This window comes from Fukomys damarensis, unplaced genomic scaffold (genome assembly GCF_012274545.1).
Source record: "Fukomys damarensis isolate Sample0158 unplaced genomic scaffold, DMR_v1.0_HiC HiC_scaffold_38, whole genome shotgun sequence".
NCBI lineage: Eukaryota > Metazoa > Chordata > Mammalia > Rodentia > Bathyergidae > Fukomys > Fukomys damarensis.
In genome coordinates, this window is record NW_022900950.1 from 66,090,774 (window position 1) to 66,107,543 (window position 16,770).

The following is a 16,770-nucleotide window of genomic DNA, read 5'->3' on the forward strand; positions in this document are numbered from 1 at the left end:
TGAAGGCTTCTGATCCAGCCCCTCAAGCCCCAATTACATCCTCCAGCTTTGACTTCTACCCTTAGCATCAGCAAGCACCTGGAAGACTTCTTTTAGGTTTCAAATCATTTCTCTCCAGCATTTCATACCTGTGTGACCTACAGTGTTACAGTCAATTTAGGGCTTGAATATATTCAACAGATATTTAGTAAACTACTACTTAGAGACAGAGCACTATCCTAAGTGCTGAAGGTTAATGAATAAAGAGACAGATATCTCCTCACAGAATTCTGATTCCACGGGATTCCCATTATAGGCACAGATATGGTGACAGACAATACACAAACTAGCAAAATACAGAGAAAATAAGTATAAATATCTTATAAAAATATACAAGATAAGAATATGTCTTCTCCATCCTGATGATGGGTGATAAGATTTGACAGTGAAAAATACAGCAGGGGACTAGAAGCTACACACATGCTCACAAGTACTGCGGGGGATAAAGAAGAGCAGAAGCAGAAGTGGTTGAAGATGCTCGCCAAAATTTTGGTAGCATACCAGAAATGTAAAGTCTTGAAAGTTGCTTAAAAATTGTTACTTTTTTTGTCACTGAGGTCAGAATCCATGGGAGGATAAGTAGCCTCGAAGTGACATGATCTCTTGTTCACTCTGAAAGAATCACTCTGGCCTCTCTTTTGAAGTTAGACTATAGGGAAAGGAAGCAGACAGCAGAGAGGCCAGTGAAGAGGCTGCTGTGAAATCTGGGTGGGAGAGGATGGTGGTTCATGTAGACGTGGGGGTGTGGTCAGGGCCGAGACAGGGCTCCCTCTGGCCAGCTGAGCCATGATAGTCCTCTGTGCCACAAAGCCATCGTTGGGTGGTGATAAGGGAACATGAAGACTTGAGGGAAAAATCCTTTGAAACTCATTGTAGCGATGGGCAGTCATATTTCTGAAAAACATTTATTACTTTGGTCTAAAAATATTTTTCCACCTACTTAAGAAAATCATTCCATTGCAGGTCAATGTTTTATTTTAAATATAGCAGAATCCTAGTATCAGCTTATTGGGGGCAGGATATAGCCCACAAATTCTTTCATATATTGAAAGCATGGTCAACTGTAAATGCTAGTCCTTTCTTGCAGAATAAACATCAGAAACATTGAATTACACAGAATAACTTCATAATGTAATAGCTTAATTCTTTTCCAATTTATTTATTTTTTAACTTTTAAATAATTATTTAATTTTATTGGTACATTTAAGGTATACAATGTAATGACATTCATCATTGGAAATTTGCACCCTTACATAATCCATCTTGGTTCTTATTTTTTCCCCATTCCCCTGCCCTTCCTTCAACCCCTCCACCCCTCCCTATCTACAAAGACTTTAATTCCATTTTTTCTTTTTTACATGTTAATTCTTTTCTAATTTAAAAAATATATTTGATCCAATGTTGCACGAGCAGAGTTACTTGGAGAACCAGAATTTATTAAATGGCAACATTACGCAGAACATGAGTTAAGGAGTGTTGACTAACATAAGATTAAACTCCATGGACACCACAGGCTCCCCCATCTCACTTGCCATAAGCTTACTCCACAGTAGCTGTGACGGCTGAATTCCGGAGACCTCCAAAGTTACAGAGCAAATCTGGGCTAACCCGATTCTTAGCCCTTACCCAGCCCTAATGGATTTCAAGGGCAGAAGAGAACAATTGCACTGCATCAGGTATGGGAATTCCATCTCTACTAGTTAAGACTGTTCTCAGGGTCCCTCTTTGCAGTGGGCACTGAGGCCAGAGGAAACTCTGCACAATTGCAGGTGCCTTTGAAAGATTCATCAAGATTCCTCCCCCAAACTAAGAAGATCCAACTACTCACAGACATAGAATCAAGGCCACAGAAGCACTGATCCACTCAGCATCCCCCCATCAAGGTGAATAGAAACCACTCCTCCCAGGGAGGCCGAGTAGTCTGTCATATAAAATTCATCCTTGTTCATATTTACTTAGGATAGACATTTTTTTCTAGAAAATAAAAGCATCTAGTGAAATCAGATACAAATGATATACACAGGGAGGAACATGTCTTCTTTGTCACACAGATCAACTACGATTTTTTAAAAAATTTCTGAGTCAATGTTTCCTACCATTAAAGTTTCAGCTGCCAGTTCCTTCATTTTGCTCTCCTCTGATCTGAGAACATAAGCAGCAGGAGTACCTTTGCTCTTAAATTTAGTTTAATGTAAGTATTGCAAGCCCTGCTGGCAAGCCTCAAGGCACAAACGGAATGGGGGGTGGTCAGAGCTGAATTAGAAAGTGGGAAAAGTTATTAACTGCATGTGGGAAAAATATCTCTCAACCAAAATATGTTGAAAAGTTGAAGCTAGTTAGGATGGAAATCCAGTGGGCTCTCTTTTTGCTCTAAATCCTATATTCTATTTTGCCTATACCTGTTGGGCAAAGGTATTTTTTTTTCATAATCGATATACGGTTACATTTTATTTCCTACAACAGATAATGTGTGATCTGAATTTGTACGCACGATTTGAAATGCATGCAAATTATTATCTGAGTAATCACCATCTTTTTATGATTTAAAAGTTCAGTATTATTTATGCTGAATTCTAAAGCAGGAATTAGCTGTATTCTAGCAAATAGAAGCAGCCAAGCTGAAAACAAGAGGGGAAAAAAATGCAAGTATGTTCAGGGACCTGACAATTCAAGCTTTAATTATATATCCACAAAGGGAAGAAAGACTTCTACTCTCTGTTAACATGAGTTGTGGTGTTTGCCTTGTATTGGCCAGACAGCTTTCCAGGTTCCCAGGTGAGCATCAACCTAGACTTGACAACAAGGAGTGTGACTAGGGCTGTGTGGCGAATGACTCAGGCCCATAGCAGAAATGGAACACACTACCCTTGGCCATCAGGTTTCTCCCAGCTTGTTGCTGCAGAGGAAAACACACAAATGGCCTGTAATCACAAGGAGGGGAATCGCTCAGGTTCAGGTAAGGGAGAAGGAGAATAAGAGGTGCCTTGCTGGCTGGTACTGAAGTGAACTTAGCCCATAGAACCCAGGCTGAAGCAGTCTGCTCAGAAGACCCAGAGGCAGCCCTGACAGTGCCAGCAAGTGGGCAATGCTGCATGTGGCACCACGGGGCTGAGACAAAGATCAAAAGGCCGCCTGAAGCCATTCCACTGTTGGTATTCAGAAGAGACTTGACGCAACCTTTGATCTGCTGGTTGGTTCTTGTATCAGCGGTTACAGTCTCTAAGTTTGGCCCCCACATGCAAAGACAAATGAGAATGGAAAAATACAGGATGAAAGGTTTGAGAGTTCTGGGTCAGGGTAAATGTGTTTCATGGTGTGAGTTTAAATTTCTGGCCCCCAAGTAAAATTCTTCAAAGACTAATGCCCCTCCTTCCACTACCCCAGGGATGTCATCATCAGGAAACATGGTGGGGTGGGGTGGGGGGGTGCCCCTACATAGACAGAGGCTACTTGGGAAAGGGCTGTGTCTGAGGCTGACCTGTCCCCAGGGTTCTGTGACTCTGGAGTACAAGCTGGGATGAGAGAAATAAGGAAATAGGCCACAGCAAGTAAGTTTATCATATATCCTCAGGAGAGTTCAAAATAAACATGACAAAATTATTTATAAGAATTAGAACTTCATTGCAGCAAGCTCTTGGACTAAGGAAGCTTAAAGGAAACCAAAGAAGAAATATCAGAAATTATGCTCCTTATAAAAGTAAAAAACTATTCATACATATGTTTAAGGAGTCCTTAAATAATGTTTATCCCTTGCCTTAGAATTTTTGAAAACTTCTAGCATCCTGTGGTATATAATTAGGTAGGTTGCTAAATAAATAGAAATCACACTTTTCCCACCAACTGACATTTATTTGATGGTTAAATCAAAACATAAAGTAGAACAAGTGTTTGAAACTGGGCCACATTTCACTTGACTTCCACCTACAGATTATCAATGAACATTTCTCCAGCTTAACATATTTCAGCCTGAAAACCGGGAAGCAAATTATAATACAGCAAAGGAGAGACAAAAAGTTAAGTTACAATTCAGTAGAATAACTCCTCTGCTTGTCCCAAGTTATAAAATACAGGTCATTCATACAAAACCAAACCCAAAACAAAACCTGAATTACTTGCTAAGTGTTTAGGTGAATTGTTTTAAAAAATGAGGTGTAGATCCTATGAAACCGAACACTAATTTAAGGAAGGCCAAGACGTCGGCAATATGTATATGTACTGATATAATCCAATACAGTTTGTTCTCTTGAAATTATCAGATACGGTTAATTTTATTTGTTGTTGTTATTATTATTTGTTTGTTTATGTATTTATTTTACCAAAGCCTACAGCGTCTCAGTTCTTTTTTTGTTCCCTCCCAGTTCTGAACAGGATTCATGGACTTTTTCCTACACTCATTTACTTTTCCAGGTGAACTGGGGCGCAAAGAGCGCGACCTTCCCCAGCTCCTCTTTCTTTTGGTTTCTTGAGCTAAAAGGCGAAGGCCTCGCCTCAGGAAGCTTGACTCTCAGATGGCGGAAGGTCTCACGGGGTCCGGGAAGGACTGCCCGGAAGAACAGCCCACCTCTCCTAGAAGGTGCCAAAGTCCTGTCCCCATCGCAAACCTGGGTGGAGTGGCTCTGCGCGGCAATTCTGATTTTCCGTTTTGCCTAAGAGATTCCCCACCGGTACCAGATGCTGGGCGCTCGCGCAGCCCTCTCCTCTGGTCTAGGTGCCGAGGCCGCCGGGCAGGAAACTGAGACGCCGAGAGCGTCTCCAGGGAAACAGAGGCCAAGAGGGGCGGTCGGGGCGGAGCTAGGCTAAATCGGGGTTAGGGATTGGGCAGCTCTCCGACTCTTCTGGTGTGGGGGCGGTGCCTGGGGCAGAGGGGCCAGTTGCTCTCCGGGCAGAGCTGGCTTCTCTAAGGAGGCTGCTTTCAGAAGTTCACAGAACCCGGGCGGAAGTTTACCGCCTGAGTCATTTCCTTCAAGCCACTACATTCTCAATATTTTGCAACGTTTCCATTTTGTCCCGGAGACTGGTGGAAAACCGCTCAGTTTTGCATTCACAACCCCATGACCTGTTGCCATTTTACCCCACTGGATAAATCACCATTACCTTCTGTTACACATTCTCTTCTGCAGCAGTCCGAACTCACGGAGATACCTTTCCCAATCCCGTCTCCAGTAAGATACTCCGATTTTGAGTTGTAGTCAACTAGAAAACTCAGTCTCTTTTAGAGAATCTCCTTTACCCTATTCCTATTATTATTGTTGTTACTGAACTTGTAGCTGAATGTTGGGATTTTATGTTCACACACACAATTTAATCGTCACCCGGCTAATCTCATCCCATTTTTGATTCCCTTGGTTCACACGCAGGTGCAAAGAAACGAGACCTCTTGCTTATTCTCTTATAGCCATAGGGGCAAACGAGTGAGGCTCATTACTTATGATTCTCAGATACAGATGTACAGCAAAGTGAGGGTTTTATTCATTGTCTCGTTGCACACCGTAAGAGAGGTAGCAGCAATATTGCTCATTCTAGTAACTGGAAATTGATTCTGTTTGCAGTGCAAGCGGAATAACCCTAACCACACTTTCATTCCAACATCCTATTTGCTGTAACAAATCACTAAATTGTTTCCACCACGTAGGTTCACCACCCACGTCCAATTGATCGTTGTGACTACTTCAGGCTGGGCTCCGCCTCATTCCTGACATCAGGTTGTCCCCACTCATTTGAACTCTGTTGTGACTTGTGTGAATTCTGTTCTGGGTCTTGCTGTTTTTCCGCATGAGAGGCTTGTGAATTCTTTGCATCTCATTTGTCACGTGATGCTCCCTCAGGTGGAGGAATTATTCCTTCCACAGCTGTGTATTTCCACTGACTAATTCTATTTCTCCTTCTGCTTGGCAAAGGATTTCTCAGAGCTAGGAAGTTCAGTTAGAAAACTTCATCTGGAAGTTACATAAAACTCAAACAGGCTTCAACACCATGAAAAGGAAGCTTTCCTACAATCACAGAATGCCAGCTTCCGGTGCCATTTATTTAGAGATTTGGGCCATTCCGAAAGTTTCAAGGACTTTAGAACACCCCTGCCATGCTCCACACAGAATTAATTTCTACTTTTGCTCCTTCCTCTTAGACCTACCTTAATTATATTAATATCTCTTTGCATGGTACTTGGTTTGTATAAGCCAGTCTTCCCTGGAAGACTGTAAACTCATTTTTAAAACTTTTATTAGTATGTTTGTAGTACATAATGAACACATTTTTGTTTCCTTTTTTGCTCCTCCCTCCACCCGTTTTATTTTTCCAGCATCAGATTTATTTAATTATAAGATCTTATAAAGTTAATTATGATATATACAGATTGAAAACTAGACTAGTAGGCCAAAGAATGAAGATTGCTTCTGCATTTTATTTGAAGAAAGCCAGAGCAGGGTCATGTTCTTTTCAAGAAGATGAGCACATCTGTATTGATGGGTACCTCCTCTAGCAAGAACTTTAGCAAATTGTCACTTAAACTTCATGGGAAGCTGAAAAATATGGTCTTTGTTGACATATCCTTACAACTGATTAAAAATCAGGGTCGTGTAACTTTGGAGAATAAGAAAGAATGGCTAATAAGAGAAAATCAGCATCAATCCTACAGATATCAGTTCATCTTTAAAATGGCAAAACTGGATCTCTGGTGTAACTTGCCTCTATTGTTTTTGAAATAAGATGGTTTTTCTCTAACTTTCTTATTTGAGTGAGAATTTTGACATCTCTTGATGCAGTGGGGCAAATCATGTCTTGTTGGGTTTCTTTTAGGGTGACAGCAAAAGGCATCAGCTGTGTGACCTCCACGCCCACGTAGGAAAGAACTCAACCCTCAGGTACCAACACATACACCTGGAGCACAAGTGTTTTCCCACAAATGTATTTAAAATCTTCATAAGGATGTGTTTTTGTGTTTAAAGTCCTCACTCCTGTTCTATGTCTAGGGGTGAGGATACCAAGTAGGGTGCAGAATAATTCAGACCTAATTTGCATCACATTCAGACTTAATTTTCCTCTTACTTTCAGTCCCTTGATAATTACTTCTACTTTACCTGCATATGCTGAGCAATAACTCCAGGGCTTATGTTGGAAAATCATCCATTATAGCTTCAGTGTTCTGGTTTCTTCTACCTATTTCATTCTTCAACCTGCTACCTTCTACTTTGTCTTCCAAAGTTCTTTAAAATCTCTCATCTATCCACCGACATCTCCTCTCTTATTTTCATCATGATTATTATTATGTTTGTCTATGATATTTGTAAATTTCTGTTTCACTGGCATCTTGAAAGGGAAGGAGATAAACGTGTGCTTCATTTGTTAGGCTCTAAATTTTTCATAGGAAAGGAATTCTAAAATAAGACAGAAGAAAAATTAAGAGACAAAACAAAGAAAACAAAATATAGAAAAAAAGAAAATGTAGTGAAAATTCCAGGCATGGTAGTATATGACTGCAATTACAGCTACTTGGAAGGCTGAGGCAGGATTGCAATTTTGAGGCTAGGTTGAAAAACTTATCTAGACCCATCTCAAAGAAAGAGGGGAGAGGAAGGTTGCTTGAAATGTAACTCAGTGATACAGCATCTCTAAATTCAATATTCAGCACCACCAGAAAAAAAAGACTTATTAATTCACAATAGCCCAGTCATAAAATATCTTCAATTTATAACAGATAAATTCATTTTCTATAAATTTATATCAGATTTTTGTATCTAAATGTGCATTGGCTGTCGTGCATCTATTTCCTGTTCCAGTATTAGTGTCCTAAATTCCTGTGGCCGAGAAATAAGAATGTGTCAGAAGATTCAAGTTCCAGTTTGGAACTTGAATTTTGAATAGCAAAGCAAGGAGACCAAAAAGTGTTTGGCATTTATTCCACACCAGTAGTAGTTTCCTCCTACAGGAGGAGAGGGAAAAGAAGCCCTCCATGTAGCGATTGCACTGAGTTACATAATTGAAAGTTTTCACTAAATTATAATAAAGTTTATTCAGAAAGATTTCCTGTAAATAAAGGATACACAGAGCCAGAGATAAGAAAACAGGCAACTTCAAGTCAGTCTTTGATCTTTCCATGTTACACAGGATCCACTTCATCATCAGAACAAAAGTTTCCCAAGTAATCTTTCATACTTCACTGATCTCATAGACAAAACCACACTATGTAACTAGATAAACAGGTACAGATACCAATCAATGTATTTTTAATAAACAGCATAGACAAGCTAGTACACAGTGCACTCAGAGGTGTTTCAGACATTAAATGGCTGCTATTGTTGGAATATTGTGTGTCCCCTCCAAAATTCATAGTAAAATCTGACTGCTCTTTTGGTGATTTGGGGATGAGGGTCATTGTAGAGGTGATGAGGTCATTAAGAGGGATTAATTGCTTTCTTGCTGGACTGGATTACTTACCAGTAGAGCAGCTCACATAATGTAAGACTGCCCTTCCTGTTTTCTCATTTCCTCCTTGTCTTCCTATTTTTTTCCATGTTCTATTGCAACACAAGACCCTTGCCAGCTCTTTCTGCCCAATCTTGGAGGTCCAGCTTCTACAACCATATAATAAATAAACTCCTTTCCATTACAAGCTAAACAGAAAATAGATCAAATCAACATTATATGAGCAGCTAGTACATTTAACTCCTATCTTGGCTAGGCAATCCTGGAGATAAACCCAGAGATTTCAAATTCAAGCTAAACCTCCTTTTCCCTAGTAAAGCAAAAGTCAGTCTATTTCTGGGGAAATTCAGAGTTGGAAAATATGGGGATAATAATTTCTTACATGTTCTCATCTAATCTCTGGGCTAGCTGGAATATATATATTCCAGTTGAACTAACAGTCATCAGTTGACTGGATGGCAAATGGGAACTCTAATTGTGCTGCTATTCATGCTAGTACCTTTTCTTCTGAGATATGTGGCATGCAGTATATATGGTGTCACCTCTATATTTCAAGAAATAGGGGGAAAAAAGAAGCAATTTGTTTTTACCTAGCAGGGGCAGCAGTGTACTTTTATTTTCTAATTCAATAATCTGACAACTCTGGCTACTTCCATGCAGTTTAGTCCACAAGTACCTTAATTACCTTACTATCTCATAAAATATCAGGCTGGATCACTGCACTGATTGATATTCTAGTAAATCTGGCGAGCAAGAAATAGCAGGCACCTTGGTCTCCTTGGTACAAGTATACCTGTCAAAAGGAACAATGTACATCTTATAAAATTCAGGAGTCTTTCACCTCAGTGAAATCCTTTTTAAGAGGTGGTGTTTAGATGGGTGGGCACTTCAATGTGGAGGATAACTCACTGAAAATTTCCCACCCAATCAAAATGCTCATTTGACTATTTTTACATTTTAAAAATTGGTATAACTCCGTGTCTATATCCTATCACGAGATAATTATGATAGTTTTTGTTTTGTGGCCTCAGAATCTGCCTTGCTACCTGGTGTGATAAAAAAACACTGTGTGTGATTAAATTTCAAAAGCTATGTTACATTGAGAGATTCATTACCATTAATCATCAAAATACTCCTCTTGTTTTGAATACATTTATCTCATGATTCTGTCACTTTCTGAAGGAGTTCAGGAAGTTTTTTTTTTTTTTTTTTGGTACCAGGGATCAAACTCAGGATCTTGCACTTGTGAGGCAGGTGGCCGCACCACTGAGTCAAATCCCTGGCAGAAAGTCACTTTTTTGTGAGTGTATTTAGTTCCACTATTGTGGCTGCTGTGATGTCCTGAATATATTCTAAAAGATTATATTTCATGGTTATTTGTCTTCAGAAGAGAGCCAGAAGTCATATGCTACCAGGTCTGTTGAAGAATGTGGGTGAAGATACACCATATTCTATTCACTAGCCTGCATTTCCATTGGATGATGCTCAGCAGCAGTATTCACCATGTCTTCTATTAATCACATTTCATAAAGACACCAGCAAAAGAACTGCTTTAGATAGTGGTCAAAACAATGGGATAAGCGTGTTTATTGTTAATATCAATGTGTCTTTTACTGTAGTATTGAAACTTTTAAACTTTCATCATATTTTTAGCTTACTCCTTTTATCTGAATTTTTCAAATCTGATTTTCTGGCTTCAGTGATTTTTGTTAGCCCTTGATATTACTTATTCCAAAAAATTAATTTCTATACCTAGCCCATTATGACTTGTGTTTAGATGTTCCCGTAAAGCCTCATGTAGTCATAGGTGGAGCTTTTTAGAGGTGACTATATTTGGGGAGTGTGATGCTGAAACTAAGTTTGTGTTACTGGGACTAACAGTGTGTGGTCACTAAATTAGTCTACTGAATGGTTTAGCATAGTTCTGGGGTGTGGATAATGAGAAGGCCCACCCCAGCTGAAGTTTACATCACCCAAAGGATGGGTAGCCTGGATGAATATAAAGGGACAGAAAAATGCAAGCCAGTGGCTGCTTTTGCTTCTGCTGCTGCTTCTTTGCTATTTCATTTCTTTGCTGCCTTCTGCCTACCATGAACTGTTTCTTCTCTGAGATGCCCCTCTGCCATGCCACCCTGCCTTGGAGCCAGCCAACTATGAACTAAAACTGCTATAAACCGTGAACCGAAAGAAGCCTTTCCTCCTTTAACTTTGAGTGTTGGGTATTTTGTCTCATTAACTTTTCTATGGTTACATTGAGCTTTATTTTCTTTTTTTAACATAGAAATTTAATAAGTTTAGTTTTAAAGAAAAGTAACTAAGACACAGCTGAAGTTAAGATGTATGACATAACAAAATAATACAAATTTATGTAAAAATTAAGAAAGTATAAAATTATATAAATTAAGTAAAATTAATTAATATACAAATTAGTAATTAAAGATAATATCAGTTACAATGAATATTTTACAAAGCATATTCTATAAAGTAGTTGACATTTCTAATATTTTGTTAAGAAATTGCATTAAAGAGCATGCATAACAACTACATTAACTTTTCTATGATTACACTGAGCTTTATTTTTTTATTTTTTAATATAGAGATTTAATGTTTAGTTTTAAAAACTGAAGCCAAATATTTCGTGCATAAAGTCATGCATGCATAATAATATATTCTTGACCTAGTTAAATTATAAAATATTTTTGAGGTTCAAACATTACATTTTCCTAGTAAATCAGATGAAGAATATGAGTCAATATTTATTGATTTTAACTAAATAGTGCATTGAACACGTTAGTCTAATGCAAAACAAAACTCATTTGTTATTAATGCTTCTGAGTAATAATTTTTAGACTAAATTTTGAATAGAAATAATTTAATAGATTTTACCAATATGTATAGCATTCTTATAATTGTCCTAAATGTTTTGCAGTTAAAACAACTTATAAGACTACATTTTAAGACCCAATCAAATAGAAGCAGCAAATAGTTTTTGAACTGGTCATTTTCAAATTCCTTTGTTTGGTGGGACTTTGTAAAATGACAGGGCCTGGCAAGGGAGAAGTAGTGGTCCAAGGACACCCTTCTCAGGTGCACCAATGCCGGAACAGAGCATATTTAAAAGTTGTCTGGGAAAGAATTTCCACTTGAATTTGAACATTTAAACATATCTTATTTTTGTATGCTTCCATACTATGAATGCAACTATAATGGCAATACAAATGAAAACAAATTTCCACTCAACAATGTTTCCAATCATTGTCCAAATATTTTAAAATCTTAATTATGTATATATACACATATTAGTCAGCTTTTCACTCCTATGACAAATATCTGAGATAAACCAATATTAAGAAGGAAAGATTTATTCTGGCTCATGGTTTCAGTGGTTTCAATCTGTGGTAACATGGCCCCATTAATCTGGAACAGTAGTGATATAATATATCATCAGGGCCCTAGTGCCCTTCCTTCTTCCCCCTAAACTCCAACTCCTGAAGTTTCCATAACCTCTTGATAGCACCACAGGTTGGTGACCAAGTCTTTAATATATGGGCTCTGGGGGACATTCAAGATTCAAACTATAATAATATGTTAATAAGCATATACATATATAAATCTCCATACAATCACTTAGATGTATACAAATGCTATCCTAAGATATCGAGAGCCATGTTAATGTTTTTCCAGGGTAACTCAGAAATGAAACTTCTCATTTTCCAAAGACAAAAATCTGTTAACTGTATATGCAAGGGAAATTATAAATTTATGAACACAAAGTAAGATATAAAGATATTTCTCAAGGATTGTCATAAAAGATGACAAATGTCACATTTGGTAAAATTCTGCTATAACTTCCAGAAGAATCTCACAGGGAAACAATTTAATGGATATAAAGATACCAATGTAAGGTGAAAAAGATGCAGCAGAGCAAAAGAGAGTAACACTTCTAAGCACTGAATTTGAAAGTCTAAATCCATCCATCCATTTGCTATTTCAATAACTCATGTACTCTGCTAAATCAGGTTGACAGTATCAAGATAAGTCATGGTCTAAGTAAAATAACAGCCTAGACATAAAAAACAGAAGTTGTTTCTTTCCTTGAAGATCTGTGATCCATCTACACCAAGAGACTTGGACCTTGTTTTCTTAATAGCCCAAATCCTACATTATCCCTTATGGCCTGTTTCCCACCTTGCTTCTCAATATGTTCTAATTCTGTTTATAATTTATTCTTTAAGATCTCTAACTCACCATGAATATCTCTTGTGGTGCTAATCGCAGGCTTTCCAGGCATTCACATCACGTTAGTCACCTGCCTCCCGCTAGTGTGCATAATAGCCCAGTGGAACCTGACATAGCATAGACAGTTGTGGCAGATGCTCCTTCGTGGATCCCTCTAGTTCTAGGGACATAGTACCGAGTGTCATAAAGACGACATCACAACCCGTGTCCTGGAGGAACCATCCAGGTGCTCAGGACTGCATGGAAGTGTGAGGTCATAGAAGACTTCACAGAAGAATAATGCTTACGATATGACTTTGAGCCTTGAAAAATGAGTAGAGATCTGCCAGGGGTGTTGAGGAAAAGAGAGTGGCAGAAAATGATGGCTTACTTCTTACAGGACAGGGAGCTGTGGAACATGAGCCCAGCTCCAAAACAATGTAGCAATATAAAACTTTAACCTCCAATAAAGAAAGAAAATACTAATACATTCATTAATTTAACTTAGGGTTATCATTAGAATACATATTGATTTTATAGAATTGGCTAGAATTGGGATATTGGGACATGGAAGAATTAGGAATGTTCTTTAAGAAGTTTGAAATAAAGCCATATTTTGAAGCAAATAAAAAGCCACCAGTCCTTTATGGGTGTGTGTTAGTCAACCTTCCACTGAAGAATATCAACTTAGAAGAGGAAACATTTATTTTGGCTCATGGTTGCAGAGGTTTCAGTCCATGATCACTTGGATCATGGTGGGAACGCATGGTGAAGCCGAGTTGCTCCTTTTACGGTGACCAGAAAACAGTCAGGAAAAGGTCAAGGCCAAACTCTTAAATGTTACACAATCATGCACTTGGATCTGAACACAGTAATAGATGAGATTATTTTTTGGTAGACGCCTTTTGGGAATGGAATGATCACAGTTTTTCATTTTGTTTTTTGTGGAAGAGAGAACTGTGTTATGCGATTGTTGGAATAGTGGTGTCTGCTGATGTAGAGGTGATAATTTAGCGTTGTTTTTGGTCACCCACAGTCTGAAGCTTCTACTTCTGTTTGGGAAATCTCACACCCTATGAAGAGTGTACTTATGTTTATAGGAGCTGAGTATGCCAGGTTACTTTCCTTGACTCCTTTGTAACGAGAACATGGACACACTTCCAGTTTCAGCCAGGCAGGCATTTCTGCTTCAGATTCTCAACCAGAAGTGAGTCATGTCATGGCCCACAATGGTCAGGCAGAACTAGAAATACTGGGACCCATGGTTTCCCCCACACCCAATTTTCAAAGAAACATTGTATAGGGCTTAGGCCGGCAATGATGGAGCGAGAAGTACAAAGTGAGGTATGGGTGCATTTGAGGCCAGCACCATCCCACCAGCTGATCTTGCTGTTTAAGTAACTTGTTTTTTATTTGAGCAGGAGTATCCCTACTCTGCTTTGTAAAGTTACCTGCAGGTTTACATCATCTACACAGACCTGTTGTAGCGCTTCAGTTTCTATAGATAAAAAGCCTCAGAGCTGGATTTATTCTGACATCTGGCTTCCAAAGTCCTTGCCACCATTTATCATGCTCTATTTCTTTGAGTAGTTATGTCCCACAGATGTTATACGTCACTTTGAAGGTAAGTGGTCTCCTCAAAACTCTTCCAAATCACTTCAATGGTATACTTTCCCAACTATCTGATTGGGTACTATCTACTGATAATAGCCATCAATTTTATTTGAAAGCTGTTTTTTATTGGAAATGTAATACCCACCTAAACCGTCCCCCACCTTAACATCATTAATGTGCTGCTCGTATCTTTAAATTTGCTTTTCATTACTGTATCTTTCACCAACTTATTTCTCTTTGCAGAAAAGGACAACATGGTCTCTGCAACTTATTCAGCCTGACTTCCAACACTGGAATTATTACTGCTTATCCTTCCTGCCTTTTGAAGCTCTTGGTGAGCCTCTCTTATTGCTCAGTTTGGCTCTTTCCCAAACTGAGGAGCTGGAGTAACAGAGTTTTACAGTTTACCTAGAAACTGTCTTTGAGATGGTGGAAGGTTTTATGGGAAAAAAAGTGACCCTTAGAGGTGCAGAAGCATATCTGACTAGGCTGGTTTAAATGGAAAAGAGCTTGCAACAATAAAGTGGACTTATTTTATGTGCTAAATTAAGCACAAAATTCATAGAAGGCACATTTTTGTATAAGCATAATTTTGTCTGGTTGATGATTTCTACTGGTTTCCTAATGGAAAAGAATGACTGTCTCACTTGAAATACATGTCACAAAAATTCTCCATATCACATCTCCACGTTTTTTATGTGCATTTTGATGGAGAGACGAGATGGAGACAGTATTGCTCTTGGATGTGAAATAGGTTACCCCAGTAAGCATTCTCAGTAGATATAGCTCACTGTGCAAGTCACTGAAGCACATGAATTCCAAAAGAGCACATCTATGTGGTGTTTCATTCCCCCAACCACACACTGAAAGGAAAAAAATATATTTTCAAGAAACTTGACATTCAATGTATTTATTTCAGTGTTTCCATTGTTCCCTGAATCACTTATTGTTCCAGAGAGAAAAAGTTGAGAGTTGCAGTAGAAACTGCAGATGTTTTCCAACAGCTTATTCTTCTAAAATATTGATAAAGTTTATAATGACAATACTTTTCATGTTTTCCCTATTAGTGCTAAGCTGAGCAGGGGGATTATTTAATAAAGTAAAAAGCAATGAACAGTCGGTTCATAGAAGCTATAGCTGCCAAAAAGGGCATATCAACAGAGGAAGGAAGAGGTTTTAAAATGATGCTGAGAACATTTAAAAATTATGAAATAGCAAAAATCAATTATTGTGAGGAAGATTAAGCACCTATGGAAATAGTCTATTGTATGGAATGCCGTGCAGAAATTTTGCCTCTGAGGACTTGGGGTGATAAAGTCCTGGTTGTTTTGTTTTGTTTTTTGGAAAATTGAGTCTGTGATCTGTTTCACTAAAATATTCAATGTCATGACTGCTAAAAAGAACAGAAGGCAGAGGGTGTGGAAGACTCAAATTCCCGGTCCTTTAGAGAAGCTGAGGCTGGCTCTAGAAACCAACACCAGCTATTTAGCTGGCGAGAGCACTAGAATACGCAGTTGTCCATGTATATCCTAAGGACGTCTTACTCTTTCCTAATTCCATGCTCACTGATAAACTTGGATCTATAACAGGTTATTATGAACATAGGATTCACAAAAGTTTGCCTTTTCAAAGCCAACATGTTACGATTTATATCACACTACCCACCCTACATCCACTGTACTAAGCAGTCAGGATTTGTTGCCTCATTAAATACAGATTTTAACATAAATTGTCATTGTAGTATGCAAATCACTCTTTGCAAAATTTCAGTTAATGAGAAGCCATGTCTGCTTTGTGATCACTTCTTGGTGAACTGGTAAATATTTGTAACTGGTAAATATTTGTTTTTGGGTCAGCAAAGCTGTGCACAAGTTGCTTGGAACTGGTGTTTCCCACTCAATGCTGCCCTTCCATAAAACTTTACAGAGCAGCCTACTTCAGTATCTCTACAATTTCAAAGTATGTCACAGTCATTTCATTTTTCTACTTCCACAACTTTAAAGGAACTAAGAGCTATTTAAATTAAGGTGATATTTTGTGATTTGAGTCTGCAAAATTCACAAAGTGACATTCCATCATATTTGCATAAGTAACTTAATCCTCTTGTAAATAGCATAAATTTGGGAATGCGATTTCCACTGCAGAAATAAAAATTTATAAATTCTGTGCTTTTCCTTTATAATCCTTTTACAATAAAAAGATATAAATAATTACATATTTTAATTAAGACCTCAACCTTTCAAGTATTATATTTTACTCATGGCTGGTCCCATGAACAGATTGCTTTTTAGAAGAAGATTTTGATACGTTCTTTTAAAAATCTCAGACGGGAATTTCATCTTTCTCTCACACTTTACCCCAAGCAGAATTATAAACTATAAACTACTTATTATAATAATCCTTAAATTTGTCTAACTACATTAGTTATTCTATTGGATACCATCTCTACACACCAAAAATACAATGCTAAACAAGACA

The 16,770-nt window shown here is 38.1% G+C and overlaps 1 protein-coding gene across 9 annotated transcripts in view; it reads right to left on the bottom strand.

Moving 5' to 3' along the window:
- The window catches only part of Ttc29 (tetratricopeptide repeat domain 29), a 210,947-nt gene extending 198,085 nt beyond the window's left edge, over positions 1–12,862 (bottom strand). For 3 of the 9 annotated variants that reach the window (XM_010610915.2, XM_010610922.1, XM_019205534.2), the window contains exon 1: positions 4,601–4,789. In XM_010610915.2, the coding sequence (XP_010609217.1) occupies positions 4,601–4,633 (33 nt within the window). In that variant the 5' untranslated portion in view covers positions 4,634–4,789. Of the gene's footprint in view, positions 1–4,600; positions 4,790–7,115; positions 7,413–8,472; positions 8,649–12,708 lie in introns of those variants that run through there. The other 6 variants (XM_010610917.2, XM_010610916.2, XM_010610920.2 and 3 more) reach the window with 6 other exon arrangements.
- Positions 12,863–16,770: the final 3,908 nt, after the last annotated feature.